Genomic DNA, 24834 nt, shown 5'->3' with positions numbered 1-24834 from the left:
CTCCACATTTAGGTGTTTAAACCCTCCAAAATTTGGCCCCATTCACTTCCATTGTAAGTGCCTTTGTAAGCTTTTTATAAAGGGAGCGATGATTCAAATAAAATTTTGTGGTTATCAACATTGTCTGTCGATTGAGCTTAACTTGTACTGAACCCATTATATTCCTTTGAGCACACAAGATGCTCTTTGAAACATTCTCAATTTTTCACAAAAATTGTTAAGCTGATAATATAATTTGTATTATTGTAATATCATTTTTTTAATAAAAGGGCTCATGAAATGAGGATTTGAATTTTCCTTCATCTTTTCTCATGTAAGAGGTCAAAATACTATAAAAACATACTGTGAGTCTCAGAACTCAAAACTTCCTTTTCAAAAGAGCATTTGTTGAAACCAAGCGGCCAAAACGACTCGTTCTCTACTCACTCCACATTGTGATTTCACACTGTGGTCGACATTTGCATCTCACCACCTCCACAACAACACATCAACGCCTACTTTACCTGATCACTTCTGTAGCCCCGCCTAGTAGTGGTGAGCAGTGAGATGACAAGGAGAGCCGGTCAGTCAAAGAACAGAAAGCCAATCATAATAGTGGGCATTTACAGTCTTAGAAGGAGAACCAGCAGCCAAACAGAGCGTTTCTGACAGAGGGTCAGAATGAGGGTGGAAAATTATCATGATTTACAAATATATGACTGTTATTTTGTGCAAAATACTAATTACTAATATTATAAGTGAACCTCAAAGAACATATTAAAATAATAAAAATAAGGACAGATCATGACCCCTTTAAATTAGAAAAATACTAAATTAAAGCATTTTCACAAGTGGACACAAGAATGTTTCCTACTGTATATCAGGTTTAATGTTTGATCTCACCAACCAAGGCATTGAGGCAAATTTCCAGCATCCTGGAATCTGAATAAGAAATTCAATGACACCAATAAAGTTTAATCGAGAATTTATGTTGACCCATCTGTGTACATTTGTTAAGAAGTAGCTTTTTTAACATTAACATTAATTGTTAAAAGAAGTAGCTTTATTCTCTTGTGTAGGCATTCCCAATTACACAAAACCACTGTGTACATGAACTGTCTCTCGGTTGCTACAGACTGTAACACTGATACACAGAATGTAACACATACACATTCTCTCGGTCCCATGATGTCAACACTTTGCAATGCTGGAACCCATGACCGACTGAACCACAAAGTGCTTTAGAGAAAAGCCATGGTGCAGAACTGATGCTTTGTCCAGACAAAACCAAGGTCAACAGGGAGAAGAGCTATTAACAGGCTTTCCAACACAAATATTATTGATGAAAATTTGATTGCCCTAACACAGCTTCAGCCAGCCATTATGCTCCTTTCACATCAACATACTGTATACAACAGTACTGTATAAGTCTACAAAGAGGAGGGGTGGAACACAGATAAATCTCATGACTCCAGTTTAAAATTCTCAAAATATGGTTCTGATCAACATTTCAGTCATGCAGAAAACTTTGTGTGGGTGGAATATTTACCTCTTGAGGACTAAGTAGGTTGGGGAGTAAAATCAGGGACTTGTAGTGGTCACACCCCTTATCTATGGGACCGGCTCTGATCTTCTTCAGAAGTAGGACCAGCAAATAAACAGTCCAGCAATCAAGGGCGAAGCAGCCAGCAGGGATGTAGGAGACACACCTTTAACACTCTTTAAAAAAGGTGATTTGGTCCCCCACACTTTTCCAAGCTAAACCCATACCGAGTCTAAATGGTGGATTTGAATACTGTATTCTTTGCATTTTTTTTTTTTTACTTTGGGCTGATTGAGCAACCATCCAGCCAATCACAGATGAGATTCATGAGCCGAAACAACCCTTGGTTGTCAGTCAGACAGTGTAATTAACTCAATCAAATCAAAAATAACAATCTAGAGAAGAGGAAAACACAAATGAGAGTTATTTATCGGCATATCGTTCTTGATTGGCAGCATTACGTGAAATGCACTTCAGAAAAAAAAACAAAGGACAATCCTTCTTTAAAGCACACATTGTAAATAGAGCTTATATCAGCGCTTGAGTCTTCATAAAGTTGTGCTTTTTTACATTGTGAGGTAATAGTTTGACCAGTTCTTTTTGCCAATTAAAGGAGATCTATGTTATATATGTTTTTAATAACAGCTCCTGTTTTTTTAACTCTATGTTGGTGTGCAGTCAACAAACTGTAGGAAAAAAGATAGATCTGCTGTAATCTTAGAACACTTTTTTTATGCATGAAAACGTATGGCCGTTTTTGAAACTTATAACAATATAAGACTATTATTGTTGTCTTTTGATAAAAGTCATGCTCAGCAGCTCACGGGGAAGTGATACATTTCCTTTGTTCCTATAATGCATAAAACCTCTACTAAATTCTCTTTGTAGGTCTGTGGACACAAATTTTAAAGGATTACAATTTTCTATTGATAGTTGATTCAGTGACTAACTCTCAAATTTCACACAAGACATCACCCAGTAACATCACCAGAAATGGTCACTGAACGAATCATTAAATGGATCTGAATACATTTTGGTGAACATAGTCAAAACACTCAAGCCACTTTAAACAACAACAATACATTTAAATACTACAATGCACAAGCACAGAGTAAAAAATAAAATTGGCATTATTATCATTGATCATATGTTTTTCAAGGACTATCTTGTGCTTATAAGACATATTGTCATGTGTGAAACAGAAGCAAGTGCTCCACAAGATGCCCTTTATTTTTGCTGTTAATTTAGCTACATTTTGCACTTAATTTGCAATACTTGAATCTTTAAAATACTCAAAATACTAAAGTATATAATACTTCAGTATAATATAATAATATAATACTTCAATCATACTTGTATATTAATATATACTGCAATAAATAAATACTGCACTGTAAGTGTTGGGTCTGCAAGAGCCACCTACTCACAGCTGTGTCCCCCCACTTTTAAAATGACTGCTACACCCCTGCCAGCAATTAGAGAGAAAACTAAATTAGGGATGCACCATAATGATTTTAACAACAAACTATAGCACAATACCGATATTTTGCCATTTATCTTATTTTGTCAGCAGATCACTGTTAAGAATTATGCTTTAATAATATACAAAAATGTACAAAAGCTTTTTTACTGTTCCAAAAATAAATAATTTCTATTGAACGTGGATTGAATCTGTTGAACACATGACAGGCCAACATTTTATAGAGAGCCATAATAAAAGATAAATAGAGAATAAACAATACAAAAATAACTAAAAATGATTATATGACGATTCAATAGGGGGGCGGTTATTTTATAATTTTTTCTAAAACATTGCACTTTTTTATTTCCAGTTCAGAACAAAAAGAACTCACACATTACTGTAGGACATTACAAATTCACACTATACAGTTCCATGGATATGTCAACACATCATGGAAAAATAAAAAGGTTTAACCAAAGAAACAAAATTCACATTGTTCTTGCAAAGTGTGTTGCTAATTCATCTACATACGCGACGCTGAGAAAGTGAAAAAGCAGACGTGGTAATTGAAATTGCTATTTAAATACAGGGCCAAAACTCGTAAGATATGGGAAACACAGTTGCAAACGGACTTTGCTTTTCCATTTGAAATTTGGCAGTCACTGTGCGTTCGCTTAAACGAAAATGCAAACCGTAATGCGCGATTTGCAATTGCGTTTGGATTATGTCACATTTTATGCGTCCACAAATTGAAAACGCAAATGCATATATACAATTTGCAATTCCTTTTGAATAATGTCCGGAATATCATTCCATACATGACAACGATGCTGTGAGGGATGGACTTACATCTCTTCAATGACACGCATGGTATAACCTGTAAAACGCTCCTAGATCACATCTGATATTTTTTGTCTACTTAATGCTCTTAGAAATATGTTTTCTCAATGTTTTGTCCACAGAACGTTCCCAAAAACTTTTAAAACTGCTGTACAGTCCATTGAAGAGACTGTAAGTCTATCCCTCACAGCCTCCTTGTCATTCCTGTTAAAAATCAAAGATGGCGCTGCTGTGAATAAGGATTTTGACAAAAACAACAACAACAACAACAACAAATATTTCACTACTTTGACTTTGTTGTGCCCTTTTTTGAATGTTGTTTGAACTCAATCAACTAATAAATAGGCTTTGCTTTGAAGGACTGTCATTAATTTCCATTTAATATAAACTTCATTTTGCGTAATATCACCAGCTATGGCACGTACCTACAGCGAACAAAAATAATAATACAATGAATCAAATAAAAATTAACCTCTTAAAAACTATGGCATTCGTTGAAGTACTTTGAAGAATCAGCTTTGATCTCTTGTGTAACCCACATGCTTAACAAATCTACCACAACAGATGTCAAGACCTTGTTGTCTGTGTTAGTGGCTATTCATATTGTACAAATATAACGTTATTTAAATCTCTGACTGCTTTTTATTGAAATGTGCAAGGAACAAAACAATTTGTCTAAAAGACCTTATTCACGCTAGCACCATCTTTCATTTTTAATGGGAATGAAAACGAGGCTGTGAAGGATAGATTTACATCTATTCAGTGGCACGAACAGTATTAAGCTGTAAAAAGCTCCTAGACAGGGCCGTTTCTAGTCATAGGCGAACTAGGCGGTCGCCTAGGGTGCCACCTGCTACAAGGCGCCAAAGAGAATGCTGCAGCAACGCACCCCAAACCCCACCTTATTTATAGTTGCGCCATATAAACTTTTGACGGGAATGAAAACGTGGTTGTGAGGGATTTACAGAGATACAGTCTCTTAAATTGTTTGGACTTTTTATATTGGTGTTGATTTTTCATATGGAAAAAAAATCAGCTTATACAATTACAGAAAACACAAGTTATCTTAGAGCTTTATACAGCTGATGGCACAGAAGAAAGTCAAGAGACTAGTCTATCCCTCACAGCCTTGTTCTCAATTCTCATCAAAAATAAAATATGGCACTATTTTGAATGAGTATTTAAGTTAGCACCGTATGACTTGTCACTTTTACTAGCATGAATAAAAGTCATCTGTATTCTATCAGTAACTAAGGACTTCTTTCTCTTCAACAGACATGGCCTTAATTATTCAGGGTAATTTAGCAAGCACAGCTGCAATGGCAGTTTAATCGTAAATCATATAATTTAAAGTATTGTTAAGATTCATGGGGTGAATTCTTAACAAGTAAATTAGCTAAGTAATTCAAGTTGATATAGTGGACTGCCTTTTTACAGTGGAACAAACCCTGACCAGGACGTTTTATAAGGGAACCACATTCTTCTAAAATAACTAAAGAGATATTACAACTTCCCATTTCTGTGTAACAGGGTTACATCAATCAATTCTTAAAAAAATCGAAATTTCCTGGCATCTGACTACTTTCACGTGTTCTTATGATGGTGGAGTCACGTGTTGAATAGCAGTGAGGGCACATGATATTAAGAACTGTGTTACAAACATTGCCTTGCCGTTTCTTATTCCCTTAAATGCAGGCCAGAGATATTTTAAACAAAACTGTAAAGAAAACACACAATGACACATACATATTACATATGATGTGCAAAACATCATAACAGTAAAAGCCATTTTATAAATAACAACAATACATTCCATATTTGACATTAAGGCAAAGACATTCCATCCCTTTTGATTTGTTACACATTTAGAAAAATCCTCACTTAGTGTGGTTCAACCACAGAGAACAAACACAGAACATTTTGCAATATTAATAACACAAACGTTTCATATTTGCTGAATTAAAAAATAAACATGAATATAAAACAAAAATATAGAAAGAGTTCAGTGCTTTTTGCAGAGTTCATAAAGCTTTAGCCTTGTTCTGATCCATGTATTTGTGGTAAACAACACCAAGAGTCGTGAAGAAGTTTCCAATGAACAAAACAAGGAAAGTTGAGCCACACATGAGAACCTGAGAAGAAGAATAAATATAAATAGGCTATTATATATATATATATATATATATATATATATATATATATATATATATATATATATATATATATATATATATATATATATATATATAAATCACCAAAGAACAAACCAACATAACCACAAAAGAAAAAACATTTTTTTATGTGTTTTTTAATTAACAAATACAAAATTGTATTCATATATACATTAAAACATATCCAAAATATATATTTATTTATTTAAAGAACACATAATCCACATGTAAATATTCTTAGTTATTTTGAAACACACTGACCTGCCACTCTTTCCATTCTGGAAGCTGGACCATTTGAAAGAGTGTAATTCCATTATACAGCTGGAGAAACTGGACATACATTAGATGAACATTAGATCCAATGCATACTAACAATTACATAATATTACATCAGAACTTTTCTGAAATTCCTCTTTTAGGTGGATGGCTAACTATACAGCTATCTATGCATCCATCCATCCATCTACCTAAAACCTACACAGTTCAGTAAAATTAGATATTTTCCTCTGAGCCAACAGCATAAGCTTTTAACACAATGAGACCCATACAAAATTAACTGAACTATATTGAGGTATTTACTGCAAAATATCACTAGATAAACAAAACTAGCATCAGACTTACATGGCCCAAGAAAAGGAAAGGCAGGAGAAAGGTCAGACCCCTCCACATCCAGGACTGAAACCCCTCTGATCACAAAGCACAAGCACATACACATGAAATGCAACATCTAAACACAGTAAAGAAAAAAGGACAAAAAAAAACAACAGGCTACCCACCAACTGTGAGGTCCATGTTGTGTCTTTCTCCAAGTGCTCTAAGTCTATATAAGCAGCCACTTTGGTAGTAATACTGCAGAAACTGAACAAAATCTAAATGAAAACAATAAATTACACAATAAATTATGTATTCTGTCAAGAATTGCAAATACCTGCAAATATAATAGAAAGACGTAATTTCTGAGAAGTTATAGTCTTACTTATATACATAGAGTAGGACAAGAACTGATTTCTGAACAGCTGGTAGAGTTCACCATCAGGCCTACAAATCAAACACAAGTTGATGCATATCAGACATTTACACATACCCTTTAATTCTCCTTCACCCTCTCAATGCCCCATCTCTCCCCCACACTACATTTCTGTTGTTCCTCTACAAAGATATCTGCCAAAGGTGCATTCTTACTTCAAAACATTTCATTTGAAAAATGTATTCGAAGAACACTCATCTGAGTTACAGTTATAGATACACACCACAATGAAATACCCTGACATTTTTAATTCAAAGGTATAAAACTGTAAAAACATCCTCACAGAGTTTAAGAGAGACTGGGTTATTCATACAGTACCAGGTCAGCATTACTCCAGACAGAAAAGTTGAAACATAGTGTTGAAACACCCACCAGCCTTTGATCCTGAAACAAAGCCAATAATGTAAAAACACTGAACTGTGAATGTTTAGGTTAATATAATCTGTAATTAAAAATACAGTAGTCAAAACTTAACAGTAAATACAAATATAAGGGAGGGATTTATTTAATAAATATAGGCCAAGCCCATACCCTGATGCCATCCCAGATGTGTATGACTGTCTTTCTTCAGCAGAACACAAATAAAGATTTTTAGAAGATAGAGCTCGGTCAGGTCCTTATAATGTAAGTAAACGGGTGCCAGCATTTTGACAGTCCAAAAGTCACATTTAGGCAGCAAGTCGATAATTAAACGTTTTAAATATCGACTTGTTTCTTACATAAACCTAACGATTTGCTTCAGAAGACATTAATTGATCGACTGGAGTCTCCTGGATTCATTTTATGCTGCCTAAATGTGACTTTTGGACCATCAAAGTGCTGGCACCCATGTACTTGCATTATAAGGACCTGACAGAGCTCCATCTTCTTATAAAAATCTTTATTGGTGTTCTGCTGAAGAAAGACGGCAGATGGCATCAGGGTATTTGAATAATTAGAGAATTTTAATTTTTTGGGTGAACTATTCCTATAACTTTCCATTGTGCTAGTTTCAAAATCCACCAATAGATTTTTCAATGGATAGTCAACATTTTCTATTTTCAAGGTGTTTTCTTTTCAAATATATGCAAATTCAAGAACATATTGCATAAAATAAGTGAGTGGGGTTTCACTTATGAAATTTTGTCTACATCTTATTGAGTGGTGGTGGTGTAGTGGTCTAAGCACATAATCTGGTAATCAGAAGGACGCTGGTTCGAGCCCCACAGCCACCACCATTGTGTCCTTGAGCAAGGCACTTAACTCCAGGTTGCTCCAGGGGGATTGTCCCTGTAATAAGTCCCTGTAATAAGGGCTCTGTATGCCGCTTTGGATAAAAGCGTCTGCCAAATGCATAAAATCTTATTTGCTGTTGTTAAGGGCTAGTTCACCCCAAAATGAAAATTCTCTCATTTACCCACCCTCAAGCCTCAAGTCATGTGTTCGGCTTTCTTTTTTTTTTTCTTCAGAACACAAAGATTTAACCACGAGAGTACAATGAAAAATTTGAAATATTTTGGTCTGTTCTCACTCAAAACCAAACTGGATAGCTTCAGAAGATGGATTAAACCACTGGAGTCTTATGGATTAACTTTTTGCTGACTTGATCTCCTATTTGGAGCTTCAAAGGCCTGGCCACCATTCATTTGCATTGAATGAACCTACAGAGCTGAAATATTCTTAGAAAAATCTTTGTTTGTGTTCCGCTGAAGAAAGAAAGCCATTCACATCTGCAATGGCATGACAGAAACCTTTATTTTGGTCACACATTATACATAAATATTTGCATAAATACAATTAAATGTATTTGTTTTTTACATATCCCAGCTAAGCTGGGGTCAGAGTCCAGGGTCAGCCATGGTCAACCACTGAATTTAAGTACTACATAATAATTTATTCTCACTTAGTGCCGTTATTAATGAGGATGCTCTCTCTTATCGTCAATGTGCAATAATACCACACCAACAGGAAGTTAAAAAGTGCATCCACAACCCTGAAAAACACAAGAGGACAAAGCAGATAAAACACATAATTTCTCTATGTAAATTATTTGTATGCAGTGTAACATACAGTACAGCAGGGGCAGACTGGCCATCGGGAGATCCGGGACTTTTACCGGATTGGTAAAAAAAAAAAAGCTCAAATGGGCTGCCGAGTTATGCAGAACAGGCCACAAAATGGCGCAACGATATGCTGAAGGGGAAGCCATATGCAGAAAAGGACAGTGTTTCTATGTAAAATCCCAGGCCGATTTCTCTTCCCAGTCTGCCCCTGTAGTACAGTGATGCTATTAACATTCCTAAACTTTTTTTAAAGGGACAATCTATTGTTATAATCAAAATATATTATGAAAATAAAAGTTTATGTAAATATGAGCCCACTTAAAAGGCTAACCGAGCTCATTAACATTTTGAAATCATTCATATTTGTAAACTAATTTTGGTGTCCTGAAGAATAAACACTATACCTGTAGCTGACCAAAAACCGACAGGTGAATGAGAACAACAAGAGCAGTACGGTCAAGTATAGTTTGAATTTCTCATACTCATCTTTATAGGAAAACCTGTACAATTTAGAAACAGATACAGACAATAGGTCTTCTAGGTGCTAGATAGAGTCATACAATTAACATAACAATCACATTATTCAAATCAGTCATTGATGTGTAAGTTTCTGTTACAATATGATTATCAATAGGCTATTGTGGTATTAACCCATTTAATACTTAAGAATGTTTTAATACTTAATAAAAGAGGATTGTTTTCTTTTCAAGATTGGAAGAACATACTTGGACTGCTTGTTAAGGAGTGTAACGTTCACATTTCCAAGAACAAGACTGAGGTATAACCTGAAAGGAGAATAGGGATCAAATAAGCATTAAGTATCAAAAATGTCTTTGAACTATCTGTGAAACAATAGTAGATTTTAAGACCAAACACATAACTTTGCTTCATAATTAACTGATATTACTCAAACAATTATTATTAGAATTCGTTCATCTTTACCACTTTTATTCAACAGCATTTTGCTAAACGCATTGTAATAGAAAAGCCAGATTTGACTTTCAAAAACCTGCTTTGCGTAGTCATAGATGATTATATGAGATGATAACAATAGGAGGGATTGGCAGTCATGAAATCAGACATCTCTCATTTGCATTACCCGTTCTTCTTTGGCAGGAAGGCCTCCATATCAAAAAAGACATTTGGTCTTTCTCTAATGGACTCTTGAATCCCGTCTATTCCGTTGACATCATCTGGATTTGCTATCACTCTGCATCTATACAAGAAAAGAAAATATAAATTGAATTTAAAATGCAAGTCTACAACCGTTTTAAGAATGTGTTAAAGCACATATCACTCATGACTGACTCTTCCAGGGATTTGGAGAGATCCTTTAACTTTTTCTTCTGACGTGCGATGGAAGAAGAACAACTGTCCTGCAGCTTCGAAACTTCTTCCAGCTTCTGTTTGTAGAGCCGATGTGTCTCCTGTACAACACATGTTGATATATTATATGGAGATAGTTCATGATACAATAATACTCATTGTAACATATACTAAATAATCATACAATTATATATTATTGACATTTAATTACTAACACATACACACACACACACACACACACACACACACACACACACACACACACACACACATATATGTGTGTGTGTGTGTGTGTGTGTGTGTCAGTCATTGTATAATATTGCCATTGCTATATAGTAATTAACTAGAAATATCCGGTTTCTGGAAATACTGTGTGGTACTAGACAAGGATTTCATTGCTAATCAGTTGATGCTCGTAAATGCTTATATTAACTCTATAATCTACTATGAATTATATGTAGCGGACAATTACATTCCGTTTTGTTAATATATCAAATTATCATAATGTATATAATATTGAAGACGTGTTAAAGAGAGACGAGTAAATACATATCTCATAGTTAAGCTGTCTGTCAGTCATGCTATTATGATTAGCAATGGAGAAAGAATGACCGCTCACCTGGAGCTTTTGATAGTCTTTTTCCAGATCCTGCCATTCTTGTAAACATTCGGCCAACCCGGTAGGATTAAATAACATTTCCAGAGAGTGTATCTGATGAAATGTACTGTTCCCGGAAAACTTGTGAAGAAGATAACTGTCTACTCTACCGTTGTTTGAGTGGCAAACTCGCTATCTAGATAGACGTCTGTTTTGTGAACGAGACTTCGTAACTCGCGTAACCAATCAGATACAGACTCCGTGGTAATCCTAACGCCCCTCCACGTAAACTGACCAATTAGCGCTTTAAAACCAGGGTTATACGTCACAGTTGCTTAGGCGTTAGCCCTGCCTTGTTTAGCCCACCCATTCACGCCTACTCAATGTATGCTCTGAACTGCCAAGAAAGGGCGGTTTGGGGCACCAAATAAATTCAAGGTAAGAGATTAAATTATTGGCAAAATCTCGTATTATACGAAATTATTAACTGTCAATATATTTATTAAAATTACAATATTCATTCGTTTTGTAAAGACTTAACCTATTTGTTGAGATTTTTTTTTTCATACCAATAAAACTTTGCTGATCCTGAGACCTGACTAATTTATTCATAATTCAGTTCACAATGTTTTAAGCAAACTTTTTCACTTTTAGTAAAAAGATTTTTACAAAATGTTCATTAATAAAAAAAAAAAATACATATATTTAAAAAAAAATTACATATACGACATTCACTCTACAATTTTTCTCATTCTGTTTCTTTATGTCTTTTGAAATACACTTTAGGGTCGCTATTTTTTGTGTCATAGATTAGCTCAGACTAAAATGTTTGTACTGTGCAGTGTTTCTATTGCTATTATTTGACAGCTTAACACTTGTTTCCACTTTCTTCCACTGTCTGTATAGTAGGTTTACTGTTTACTCAGTAAATTATGTATTAATGATTTACTACCTTTACTGTATTTATTAATGTATAAATAAAAATGCATGATATGGAATCATCACTGATTCACTGTAATTAAATGTACAGTGTAAAAGAACTGCATTGTTTCTGTTAAGTTTGATTGTTGTTAGTAGTTGGGCTCTGCAATATCTGTAATTCTCTGCCCAAGAATCTGAAGTTCCCAGTCAGACAGTTGTTGCACAAATCCTCGATTTGGCCTCATGTTGGCTTTGCATTGCTGAATATGATTCCATGCCTCCTGAAATATTAAGAAATAACTTGTGGTAATAAGAAGTGCTACTTTGGTATGAAAGCACCTCCCAATAACATCAGTGCAAATAGAAAATTGGAAATGTAAAAAATAAAAAGCATTACCTTCAGCATGTATTTGCGATGATGTATAAGATATGCCATTGCTACAGCACAGCTTCGGCTTATCCCAAGAGTAGAGAATATCATAACACAAGAAGCACTATTGAGATGTGAATCTAAAATATTTAACGGCCACAGTCAGTTTAAAATACAATGTATTGCCAAATTGTTCAGTATACTAAGTATCAGGCCGTTTAGTGTTAAATATGCCACAGTACTTACCAATGAAAACACACAGTCTCTCAAACGATGTTAACAAATCTGCCTTTTCAGAATCTGCAATTCGGATGTGTAGGACAGTGCATTTTGCCTTTTTAAACCTAGTGTGCAAAACAATCAGTTCATAGGTCCATTACAAAATGCAGAAAGGGGCTGTTTGGGCAGTGGTAAGCTTAAATTGAATTGAATGGCAACAAATGCTATGCCTACATATATGACAGCTCACATTAGACTGCATTCATCAGAGAGATTGACAAGTGCATTCAATTTTAGATCTTTGAGGATTTGAAGATTCGTTGCCTGCCTATAATCTCCCATGTAAAGCTGGCCTGGTAAAATTTCCACAGGATAGGGCTCCAAGCTCTCCAATTCCTATGGATATATGTATTTTAAAAATTATTAATGGTTTAATACATTTATAAACTGTAAGAACAACAGCAAAATGGTAAAAATGATCTGTAAATAGAAATACCCTAATTGTATAAAGAATTTTGTGTGTTCTTAGGAAAGGATAGAGTGCAGAAAACTTCTCATAGCCCCCATTTAGAATCTGAATGGGAAAGCGGCTCGCTTTTGCAAGGCTGTCTGCATAGTCTGTGGCCGGACCTGTAAAAACAAACCTCATCAGCATTGTAATAGCAATTATAGCAGAGTTCATATCATGTTAGAAAAAATTTGCTAGTTACCTAGTGCTCTTACCTGAATCCAACAAAGAATCAGTGCTGCTATCATATACAATGATGTATCTCATACTTTCAACCTCAATATCCATGGGAATAACAAACTTTCCTTCAGAATCCTTTGCAATCAGAGAGCGAAAAGAGAAACATGATATTTTATAGAGATTTCATTTTGAAGGATACTAGAACTTACCAAAAAGACACAAACGATCCTCAATTAGAAACCCATTTTATTTAGTGAACGAACACATGAAACTGAAACAAACCCATTTTGCATTTCTGGCAGTAATGATGTGGCTGAAGTAATACGCTTCTGCTGGACGGGCATCTGAAGAAATAAGACAACGATTATTGTTGTTGATGTTTTAATCCATAATTATAAAAAAAAGAGAACATAAAAAGTGAAATTTCAACAGGAAAAAAAAGACACTAATGCACTGGTATGCTAATTTTATATATATATATATATATATATATATATATGCATACCAGTGCATTAGTGTCTTATTTTTCCTGTTGAAATTTCACTTTTATGTTCTCTTTTTTTTATAATTTTATATATATATTTATACATATATATTATACATTTATATGTATATTTTTTTATATATATATATATACATGAACACTGTCAATTATCTGTGTCAAAGAAAAATATGGTTTATCCATCATTCTTAAAGGGGTAGTTCATCCAAACATTTTAATTCTCTCATCATTTACTCACCCTCATGCCATCCCAGATGTCTATGACTTTCTTTCTTCTGTAGAACACAAACGAATATTTATAGAAAAATCTCTCAGCTAGGTCTATACAGTGCAAGTGAATGGTGACTTTGAAGCTCCAAAAGGCACATAATGGCAGCATATAAGTAATCCATATTACTCTAGTTGTTTTAACCATGTGTTTTGAAGTTATCTTTTAGGATTGGTGGTAAGAACAGACCAAAAATGTAACTCCTTTTACACTGTGGATCTTGCCATAGCGGTCTCTAGGCACAATCATTATTTCAAGATCGATTACACCTCCTAGAGTGGTGCCTAGAGACTGCTATGGCAAGATGCACAGTGATAAGGAGATACATTTTGGTCTGTTCGCACCCAAACCAGATGGATCAAACCACTGGAGTAGTATGGATTACTTTTATGCTGCCTTTATCTGCTTATTAGAGCTTCAAAGATTTGGTCACCATTCACATGCACTGTATAGACCGACAAAGCACAAATATTCTTTTAAAAATATTTGTTTGTGCTGTTTACAAGAAAGAAAATCAAACACATCTGGGATGGCATGACGGTGAGTAAATGATGAGAAAACATTTTTGGGTGAACTATTCTTGTAACATACATTCTGTCCATTTTTGGTTGTAGAATTATTATTGAACACATCTGTATACAATGTGTAGTTGGTTTTACATGAAATAAGAGGAATGACCCTCTAATTCTTACCAATCAGACAAAGAAAGTTGATATCTGCAAGCCTCGATAGACGAGTGTATTGATTTAGGATGTTGTACAGTTCTGTTGCTTCACAAAGAACTTTTCCAGCCATTGCGACCACTGTGGCTTCCTCTATGTCTCCTAACAAAAAGGTATTTGCTCAATTCGAACGTATATAACGCCTTGATTTACAAGAATGCTTATTTTACTTGTGTTTTTGAGATAAAAGTTATCGATCAATTTCTTATTGCTTACTGACAAACTTCCTTAGAGAGCAGTTGTTTACTCTGCTGTCATGGTAACGAACAAAAACAGTCCTGATTGGTGGAAAGCGCTCCGCTTTCCGTCTTTGGCTGCGTCCGAAACCAAATGTCGTAACAGTCTTGTTGCCTCGCTGCCCTAATGACTCAACAGACAGCGTAAGGTCATGTCACTGCTAGGATGCCAGCAACTGATTAACGCCATCTTGTGTCCACTAATGGTTAAGCGTCTTCTTCATTCAGCCAACAGAACTACAAAAGTCTAATAACCTAGAACAAAATCAAGAGAGTGTTGGCGATAACAAAGCATATATTTAATAACAACAATACTACTTTCTCGCTAGAAATTCAATAAAAGTTGGAAAAAGTTAATAAAAACGTACATTTATACACAAATTGGCTATGAAATGCCTCTTCGGCCGCCATTTTTTTTTGTGCTCAACCGCCATGGATTCGGGAGCACAGGATTGTGGGACTTTATAGGTAGCATCTATGCTGCCTTCAAAAATCGATCAGATGAAGGTATCTCAGTAGACAGTTGTGACGCAGACATTGGACTCGGACATGCCTTTATTCCTTTCAACCTCCATATACAGCCTCCGGGGGCAGCATTTTCCTGGTTTCAGACGCAACCTTTCTTAACCAATAAATTTTCAAGACCCGCCTCTCTGCACTTCATGCGCGCTCCTATTGGTTGTTAAACGCAACTGAACGATTTTCAAAATCAGGCACACTGCACACAGCTGTCAGCAGCTGCTGATATGGCTGGATTCAAGGTATGTTGTTACTTCTGGTTATTTTCTTTGTCATATATTTGCGTACATGTAAAATATTTGTGTTGTTTTTGAAGCTTGATATAATTATAACATATTGCATTGTAAATATTCGCAGAAAGTGCATAATACACACACCTCTTGGCGAACACCCTGTTGCATGCATGTGGTGTTTGTAGCTTCGTACTGTCTGCAGTTTGTTTTAGAAATTGCGAATTGTCATACGATTTGTAACTTGTCTGCAGGGCCTGAGCAGATTGTTTCAGCGGCGGAGGAAGAGAAATGGCAGCAGTCGACGTTTTGCCATAAAGAGTAAGCAGCCAGATGGGTTTCCTGCCACCCTAACGGCTCCTGCGTGAGTAACAGTCCATTTTATACACGCAACATTTTTTTATAATAATTATATGTATTTACAAATAAATAATTATATGTATTTACAGTAGTTTCGTATACATATTAACTAGTTGAGTTCTGTTTTGGGATGTTGTACCACAGATCATGCACATGTATATGTTATGGATGTAAATATTTGTATATAGGCCTACACTTACTTTACTTTCTGGGAATGGTTTCATCTAGTCCAAACAACAACACAAAGGTGGAGACAAAGGAGGAGACCAGTGTTCAAGCTACTAAACTGTCTAGAAGAGTTGGAGCTCTGTTTTTTGCAGTTGGAGGAATTATGCAAAAATGCATCAAGACAATTTATCGAGTAAGTTTCTGTTTGGTTTCATGGGAATAATTGAATTGACTTTTAAGGCCGTTGTATTTCAGATTAATTTCTAACCTGCTCATTTCTCAGACCTGTTCGGGATTTCTAAATGTCTGTCTTTTCTGGAGAGGCTATGCAGATCGTGTGGAGTCCCTTCATCAAAAAGTAGATGAGCTACAAAGGGAAATAGCACTATTGCATTCAGCTCTGAAGGTTTGCACATTTGTATTTGACTGACTGAACAGATTATTTTTTCACAAAATACCTATGCTTGTAATGTGCATAAAAAGTTGACAAATAGAGTTTGTAAGAAGAACCTTTTGTCTCATTTACATTTCAGCTGTCTCGAGAAGCCAAAACTGCGGGTGCTAATAGTGATTTACTTAATGGTATTAACCTGTCTACACCTCGTCTACCTGTCTCACTTCCTCCTCCACCTCCTCCTCTACCACCACCACCACCACCTCCTCCTCCTCCTCCACTTCCATCAAAACTTGCTGTTCCAAAACTGGTCGTATTCCCCATCAAGACTGCTCAAACCACGCTTCTGAAAGTAATGGTCAATTGCTACAAAAGTGAAAATTAATATTGCATCTCAGTTGCATGTTTTCATATGGTAGCTATATTATTGTTCAAATTATTTTGCTTTATTAGTAAGTTATGGATGTTGTGGCTTTATTAACAACAGGAGAAGAGAGATGGCCCTGTTGCAGTTACGCTCCATGATCTTCAGGCAGTACGGCTTAGAAGGGTGTCTGTAAGCCATAAAACTCTGGTGAATAATTTATCATGTCCTCATTATGTTTTCCATCCAGTGCTGCATTTAGTTGATATTGTTGATGGCTGGAGGAATGAGAGCATGTTGTTTTACAGGTGTCTCCAGACAGAAAAAGATCTCCTTTGGTCACACTCGCAGACTTGCAGAAAGTCCGTTTACGACGTTCTCATTCTGAACTCCCATTAAAGTTCAGGTCAAGCCTCGGCAGGTGAAGTTCTGCCTGCCTCACAAATGTTTAATTTGGTTTAAAACATTGCAATGGTTTTTGCTTGCTAATTTTCTTTTTTTTTTTTTTTTTGGTGCTGTTCTCTTTAGGACACCAACCAAAAGTCCAATGAATCTTCGGGTACCACTTCGAAAAGTCATGAACAGGTAAGATTAACTTCACTTTAAGACATGGCTTGCTTTAAAATAGGCTACACTTATAGGAAGCATTTTATTGCCTCATGTTTGAAATTACAAACAGCATGTATAATTGAGAACTTTTGTAATATCTGGCGTATTGTTACTTCTCAGGAGTCCTGGTGGTACACCATTGTTTAACAAAGAGAATGAGAAGATGGATTCAAGCCTTGGTCCAAGAATGACCAAAGCTTTTGGAAACAATCACATGGTATGTAACAGCTTTTTCATAAATGTTTATCACAATTTACAAAATACATTCTTTTTAAGAAATTTCTACTTCCATCTTAACCTTGTGCGACCCCTCGTCCTTCTGCGTAGACTACGTTTTTTTTCTTCGCTATACATCATTTCATTTAATTAAGTGTTTACATTGAAACCTGTTGAGTCAAAAGATTAGTCTCTAGTTTTATCCAATATGCCATATAAAAAATTATCGTGAATCCGCACAGTGACGTTGACTATAGGGCCATTTTTTCTATGAGAAATCCTAGATTCACTGTGCATTATCACATTGAACACCAATGGGTTCATCCAAAAGCTGAAAAATGTCGCTTTCAGAGGCTTTATATAGTTAGGATTAAAATAAGGTGCATTTTTAACTGTTCTTAGACCAGTGCAGACAGACAGCACACTGGAGGTTAAGTTATTCACTAAATGGGGAGCAAGGGAGCATCCTATAGCTTTCCTATGCAGCTAAGTGCATTCACTCCTAGCATCCAACCAAAAGCTCAGTTTCAGGCTGCAGATGATATTTGGACCACTCAACATATTTGGCAGATATGGGACAATGGTAATCAGTACATAGATTCAGAATTTAATTAATTTATAATGTATCATTTTATTTGAACATGGTTGGCAAAGATAGGATGATGCTGGCCATTACTTTGAATCTGAATTATTTATGCTAATTAAGATAGGATGATGCTGGCCATTACTTTGAATCTGAATTATTTATGCTAATTTCTGAGTAGTAAAATGCTTCAGCAATGCTATCAATTGTTTGTTTGACATTGCAAAGAGAAACATTGAGATTTTGTTGCCAAAGTAGAAGAAAACATTGTAACATAAAAGTCAAATAATTTTTTTGTGCTTTTCCTAATACACATTGTTCCAAAGCAGCTTTATAGAAAATCAGCTGTAATGTCTCAAAAACATGAATAACCAACACTCCTTGGAACATAATAAACATTAAAAAAAATATATATATATATATATATATATATATTTAAATCTGATTTTCTGTAGCTTGGTATTATATAAAATTTCACAACTTTGTCCTGCTGTCCTTATATGAGGACATATTGTTTTAGGAAAACTGTTCTAAAAAAAAAGATATATGTATCATATATTTCTTCCGCTGGTTAACTAGGGGCTACCTGTAACAAAAAAAAAGGGAAATGTAAAATGCACATAGCAGTCGTGCTTGGGTCTCAGGAGGTTAAGGAAATGTATTTATATAAAGCATAAATGAAGATTTTAAGGCTTGAAAATCAATCTTTTCTTTGAACATCTTTACAGAATGCTTTAACAAAAGGACTATCACCAATCAAGGCTGTCTAAGCAAATAAATTTGTCCTTTTTTACATTTTATTGTTACTGCACAATGCATTGCCTTTTGGTAAAACAATAACAAAGTGTTTGTTTTGTTTTTTTATATGTTTGTTTTTAACACGTTGACTGTGATGTACTTGCCTAATTGTTTCCACTGATTTTCATGCTGTCATCACTAATGTTGTATTTTATGTGACATGACAGTGTGATATGTTACTAATTGCTGCTTGTGAAATTTGCCTCTTGCTCCTTTAAAGGTCATCATCCACTTTGTAAGGCTTTTTGTTTTTTTCAGATAAAGTAGAACAACTGCATACTGTATGAAAGCCTGTTGCACATCATGTTGTTAGATATGGCTTGTCAAGGTATGGTATAATTAGTAGAAGCACACAATATGATGCTCAGAGTCATTGTAACAGAATATGATATAACTCTGTAAAATATATAACTTAATACTGTGTGTTGAAGCTTGCACAGAGGTGATGCAGTCCGGTTGATCTATAAATGCAGTACACCGGTGGTGTCTTATGTACACAGAAAAACTTGAAGCCCAGTAACTTTGTAAGATTCAGGATGCCGTCATGTTTTTTATTTGTGTCTTTTTTTTACGTTTACAGGTGGGGTTGGGCTGTGACACCAAATTGTTTAATTATATTTTACCATGTCTCACTTTTTTTTAGGGTCTTTTGCAATATTTTCTAAAGCCATTTTTTATTTGGATTCCAAACATATTATTGTAATGAAACAAATGCAAAATGTTTAATAAATATTGGAACAATATCTATTTGAATAAATATAGGACAAGCATTGTAGAAGCACATAATACTTCAATAGTAGTATAAACATAGGTTATAAAGTTAATCCCTTCAAAAAAAAAATTTTCCCCCTTAAAGGTGCACTCAGTAACTTTTTGTTACTTTTGTGTCATTTTGGATTTACAGTGACACTTTGTGGTGTGGATGCAGCATCATTCAAAATCAAGTTTTTAGTTACAAATGCCATAGTTGAAATTCACAATCAGCCATGATTAATTTTAAACCAAGAGTGAAAGTGTCCAATAACAAGACAGTTACTGAGATTAAGAGTAGTATTCAGCTTAATGTGGTTTTTAAAATGGCAGCTCCCATGAGGGCCCTTCCATATGTGGAATAAAACCGCTTTTATAAGGTTACTGATATGACTATGGATATGAGTCCTCATCTCACGTGAGTGGTCATGATTTTATACATGTTTCAAAATTACAATTAGTAATTGTAATCAGTTAAAAAAAAAATGTTTTGTGGCATGACAGATTTTGTGCAATGTTTAAAAACAATAGCAATTGTGAAGTATTAATTAAAGGTTATGTTTCATAGAAGAAGATTCTTTTTTTGGGGAATTCAGTGTACAAAAATCTGTTTCTCACCCACACCTATCCTATTGCTTCTGAGGACATGGATTTAACCACTGGAGTCATATGGATTGCTTTTTTATTTTGGTTACATTCACTGCCGTTGAATGTTGGAGTTGAAATGTTCTTCTGAAAATCTTCGTTTGTGTTCTGCAAAAGAATAAAAGTCATACACATGATCAGAGAATTTTCGTGTTGGGGTGAACTATCTCTTTGACTTGTCCTGGACACGGAAAAATCCTTTAAGCCAGAAACTCACAGAAATGTTTTCATCTCCACATCCCACCCACTTGTTTCTGTATCCAGCCAGCCACGATGACGGTGCCCATGAACATCGGAGCACTGTTGCAATCAGAAATAATAGAGGACGCGCACGACAAAGATGAAGGCGTTCCTGTATTGGGCATATTTGGGAAAAGCGCGATGCAACCGGGATCAACAAAATATTCTCTTTAAACATTTTAGGAGAAAAACATATTTTTTCTCTCTTCGGGAGCAACGACACTGACAGCCCGGGCAGAGGAGCATCGATCCAGTCGTATTATAATCAGGATAACAGTGTACTTTATCTGGTATTAACATCTGTTTTAGATAACTGCCAGCTAATTCGGGCGTGCGAATCGTTAACAGTGGGTTTGGGTCATGCAGAATCGCATGAGGTTTGGAAGGCGGCTGAGAAAGATCACTGTTTGCAGCTGCTGTATCTGTTCTCACTGTGTCATGTTCTTCTCCTGGTGCATCCAACATGTTCGTTTGACGTTACTTAAAATAGAATGTTTCGCGCTTTGGACGCGCTACGTCAAAAAGCGCTTCCACAGATGCGCGCCGAGATCAAAGATTTGCCCGTCTCCAAAGAATGGAAATTAAACTGTCGGCCGTGCCCTCCACGCCTGCTGTTCGTGTTCCAGATGAACGGAGCACTCAGAGTGAGTTTCTCTGACATGGTTGGCAATGGCTTGGACTGCACTGCACTCCCCTAGAATGCGGCTGCAGCATGGAGGGTCAGATATACAGGATATTCCGGAAAAGTCGTGTACTTACCAACCAGAGTAGTAACCGTCTATTTACAGTGCCTGCCAACCAGGCTTTTGTTTATGTAGTGCCAGGACCAGATAAGGACCCCATCAGTTCTCTGCTGGGACACCTGCAGTCCTACTGTGTCCTGAGAGAGTATGAAAGGCGCTACCAACAGATGCGTAACTCTAATAGGCAGCCCTCTTTTCATGTGGAAAGCAGTAGCCTGTATTCAGGGGGTCAGTTAGTGGATTGCACCTTCAAGGAGTTTCTTTGGCAGCACGTGGAGCTGGTACTGACTAAGAAAGGCTTTGATGAAGGTGTAGGTCGCAATGCGCATCCCTCACACTTCGTGTTAGCCAACCTATTCCAAATGGGTGCATGTTGCATACAGACTTTATCAGGTCTTGATAGAGAACAGTGAAGATGAAGCAGCAGAGCTCTCCTTCAAGGTGCAGGGGCAGTTCAAAGGAGGGATTTCTTGATGCAGATGCAAATTTCTCAGAAAACAGGTGTCAGAAAGCCTTGCCCTTGACTCACAGTGCGTATCAGTCAAACCTTCCCCATAATTACACCACAACAGTGCATAAGAATCAGCTGGCACGGGCATTAAGAGAGTACAGCCAGCATGCAAGAGGAATCGCCTTCCAGAGATATGCCTTACAGCTTCATGACGATTGCTACAAATTCTGGAGTAATGGACATCAGCTCTGTGAGGAGCGCAGCCTGACAGATCAGCACTGTGTGCACAAATTTCATCTGCTTCAAAAGCCAGGTAAAGATCCACTTTGGCTACAATAGATCTGTCAAGTAGAGAAATCTTTCTTTCTTTCTTACTTTTTTCTCTATTTTCTTTCACTCTCTAGTTCTTTCTGTCTTTCCCTTTCTTTTGCTCTTATCTTGCTTTCGCTTTTTGCTGCTCTCTTTCTTTGCATTCATTCTTTCCTCCTTTTCGCTTCATTTCCCTCTATTTTTTGCTTATTCTTGCTTTCTTTAATCCTTTTCGCTCCATTCACTCTGTATGCCTTTGTGTTTTTTGTCTTCCTTCTTTCTTTGCTTTATTTTGCTGCGGTCACTTAGTTTTGATCAACCTTTTTCTTTCTCTTCTTTCTTTCTTACCTTCTTTTTGTCCTTTCTTTCTTTGCTTTATCTTTCTTTTATTTGTTTGTTTATTCATTCAGTTATTTTGCTGCTGACACTTTTTAGGAAGTCACTGATTATAAAAAAGATTTATATATTTTTTACATATTTTGTTCTGGGTTTAATTTTATATGACTTCATAAAACAATGCAATCTGTGGGGAAATCTTGTTGTAATCTTTATTTATTTTTTCCTGATTAATCTTGTTTTTTTTTTTTTTTTTAGGTGAACATTGTGGGACTTAAGCAAGCTATCACAATCAATATAAATTTGTTTTCCAACCAAATCTTTTTTTTGTAATATAGTTCCGATTGTCAGCTACAGTTCTGTTTTTTAACCTTTTGTTTGTTTGTTTAGCTGCTATGTCTCTGAGGCTTAAATATACTTTTCTCTTTCACATTCCAGGGGAGAAGCCAGAAATGGACCATAACCCACCTATTCTGCACCACAATAGCAGGGGTCGGTCTACAAGTTCTTGTAACTGTGGCAGGAAGCAGTCCCCCAGAGAAAATCCATTTGCCATACAGGCTGCCAACTTTGACTTCTATCAGGTCAGGAGCTACTGTTTTCCTAAGATTTTCAGAGTTTGCTTGAGTCCTATTGCTTTTAAATCTCTTTCTGTTTCTGTCATTTAGATTCTTGAGGAGAAATGCTGCTGTAAACTGGAGAGGATACATTTCCCTGTGTTCCAAGCCAGCACACCTGACCCAGCCCCTGCCAGTGACGAGGCACCCAGTCCTGGAGAGGTACGTCCATCAGGGGAAGCTGATCATCTGAAGGAGAAAGAGACTAGTACTAACACTCCAGGTGATAGCACAAGTCTGATCTAGTCTAGTTTGGGCCAGTCTACTGACAGCCTTGCTACATATGGTGATTGAGCAGAAGGTCAGGAGAAGAGACAGACAGCCTTCCACAGTGGAGTATCTCCCCGGCATGCTTCATTCCGCCTGCCCCAAGGGACTGTTGCCTAAGTTCTCGAGTTGGTCTCTTGTTAAACTCGGTCCAGCTAAGGCTTACAACAGCCTCATCAGTTTAGAGCAACCTGGTTTCCTCCCTGGCTCTTCTTTTCTCCTTCTGTGGGATGTTGTCATACAAAGCCGGTTAGAGGAAGATGTGGGATCGATGGAGCCTTTGGATGGGTGTCCAGCCTCATGGCCAACCCCAAATAAAGCATCTGCTGGAAAAGCGCAGCAGTGCTGGGGAATGTGATGAGGCCGCAGACGGGATGATGTTGCTCGTGCATTCATTGGTTTTGAGTATGAGGACAGTAGAGGGCGCTGCTTCCTTAGTTCTGTGCTTGATAAAATAGTGAAAGTGCTTGGAGAAGGTGGGCCAAAGGAACCAGCAACCAGATGCTTGAATTCAGAAATGCCTTTGTACATTCTCTCTACAGCTCAAGGCAGAGGGATCAAGCCACACTTTGCTCAGCTAATTCGTCTTTTTGATGTGGTCCCTGATGCTCCTCTTGAGATTTTCCTTAACCCATAGGTACATTGTTAGTAAGTGTAACATTAATACAATTAAGGATGATCAACATTTTCTCCATTACATACAATACTTTGATTCTCTTCTCACTCAGGTCCAGCCAGGCTCCCCTTCTTGTCCCATCTTCCATCCGGAGCAACCCAAGGTTGTGCTGCCCCCTAATGGACTCTGGGTGCTACGCTTCCCTTATGCCTACGTGACAGACTGAGAACCAGCTACTGGCAAACTTCAGGGTGCTGAGAGGCATGCTGCATGCCAACACAACTAGTTCAACTCCACAGTAGCAAAAACTAACACTGCACTTAAATGCACTGTTGAGTCAAGAATACAGAAAAGACTATGAGTAGCTATTAAGCCTTACCTTATTCATACTTCTGATTTAAATTTTCTGTGTCTGTTCTTTTTTTATTCAATTGTAAATATAATTGTGAATGTAAATTTGATACATTAAATTAACCTAAGAAATGTCAAAAATTAAAGCCTTCTGCAATGAGAGAAAATATGGGATGCAGAGCTGGTAAAAAACATTTGTTGTAAATGTGTGTGAATAAGTGATCACTCTGGATATTTATGGGGTGGGGATAGGCATTTAAAGTGAAGGGTGACAGGCTAGCATTCTGCCGAACTTAACTGTTCATGTTTTATGGAACAAAGACAGTAATATGGGTTTCGAACAACATGAGGGTG

General features: G+C 36.4%; 4 protein-coding genes across 6 annotated transcripts; 2 read left to right on the top strand and 2 right to left on the bottom strand.

The window, feature by feature from the left end:
• Window positions 1-5614: 5614 nt before the first annotated feature.
• Window positions 5615-11209, bottom strand: tmem120aa (transmembrane protein 120Aa). 2 transcript variants are annotated; one of them, XM_052116040.1, is made up of 12 exons: window positions 11010-11209; window positions 10373-10491; window positions 10164-10280; window positions 9790-9849; window positions 9469-9564; window positions 8905-8994; window positions 7341-7406; window positions 6972-7033; window positions 6772-6864; window positions 6617-6681; window positions 6257-6325; window positions 5615-5956 (listed from the first exon to the last, which is right to left on the bottom strand). In XM_052116040.1, exons 1-12 carry the CDS (start codon window positions 11085-11087, stop codon window positions 5846-5848), a joined length of 1026 nt encoding a protein of 341 aa, XP_051972000.1. In that variant the 5' UTR covers window positions 11088-11209; the 3' UTR covers window positions 5615-5845. The 2 variants fall into 2 exon arrangements, with proteins under 2 accessions (XP_051972000.1, XP_051972001.1); XM_052116041.1 differs by lacking the exon at window positions 9469-9564.
• Window positions 11210-11866: 657 nt separating this feature from the next.
• styxl1 (serine/threonine/tyrosine interacting-like 1) lies at window positions 11867-14793 on the bottom strand. The gene is made up of 8 exons (XM_052116626.1): window positions 14649-14793; window positions 13469-13530; window positions 13222-13321; window positions 12995-13128; window positions 12749-12894; window positions 12526-12623; window positions 12307-12419; window positions 11867-12190 (listed from the first exon to the last, which is right to left on the bottom strand). The coding sequence occupies exons 1-8, from the start codon at window positions 14749-14751 to the stop codon at window positions 12059-12061; spliced, it is 888 nt and encodes a 295-aa protein (XP_051972586.1). The 5' UTR covers window positions 14752-14793; the 3' UTR covers window positions 11867-12058.
• Window positions 14794-15617: 824 nt separating this feature from the next.
• On the top strand, window positions 15618-20687 carry prr11 (proline rich 11). 2 transcript variants are annotated; one of them, XR_007969552.1, is made up of 11 exons: window positions 15618-15675; window positions 15918-16027; window positions 16252-16384; window positions 16475-16597; window positions 16725-16937; window positions 17073-17159; window positions 17258-17370; window positions 17478-17534; window positions 17679-17775; window positions 19086-19483; window positions 19736-19756. XR_007969552.1 is itself a non-coding variant. In XM_052116498.1 (10 exons), the coding sequence occupies exons 1-10, from the start codon at window positions 15661-15663 to the stop codon at window positions 19125-19127; spliced, it is 990 nt and encodes a 329-aa protein (XP_051972458.1). In that variant the 5' UTR covers window positions 15618-15660; the 3' UTR covers window positions 19128-20687. The 2 variants fall into 2 exon arrangements, 1 of the variants encoding a protein (XP_051972458.1); XM_052116498.1 differs by having other exon boundaries at window positions 19086-20687.
• A 136-nt stretch (window positions 20688-20823) lies between these two features.
• On the top strand, window positions 20824-24431 carry smg8 (SMG8 nonsense mediated mRNA decay factor). Its single transcript, XM_052116593.1, is given in 11 exon segments — window positions 20824-20959; window positions 20962-21475; window positions 21477-21503; window positions 21505-21880; window positions 21882-21991; window positions 21993-22297; window positions 23068-23213; window positions 23298-23557; window positions 23559-24150; window positions 24242-24351; window positions 24353-24431. Coding segments are annotated over 11 exon segments (2655 nt in total).
• The last annotated feature ends 403 nt before the right edge of the window (window positions 24432-24834 follow it).

Source organism: Xyrauchen texanus, chromosome 43 (assembly GCF_025860055.1).
Source record: "Xyrauchen texanus isolate HMW12.3.18 chromosome 43, RBS_HiC_50CHRs, whole genome shotgun sequence".
Taxonomy (NCBI): domain Eukaryota; kingdom Metazoa; phylum Chordata; class Actinopteri; order Cypriniformes; family Catostomidae; genus Xyrauchen; species Xyrauchen texanus.
The sequence above is the reverse complement of the archived record's forward strand: the minus strand, read 5'-3'. Positions and strand labels throughout refer to the sequence as shown.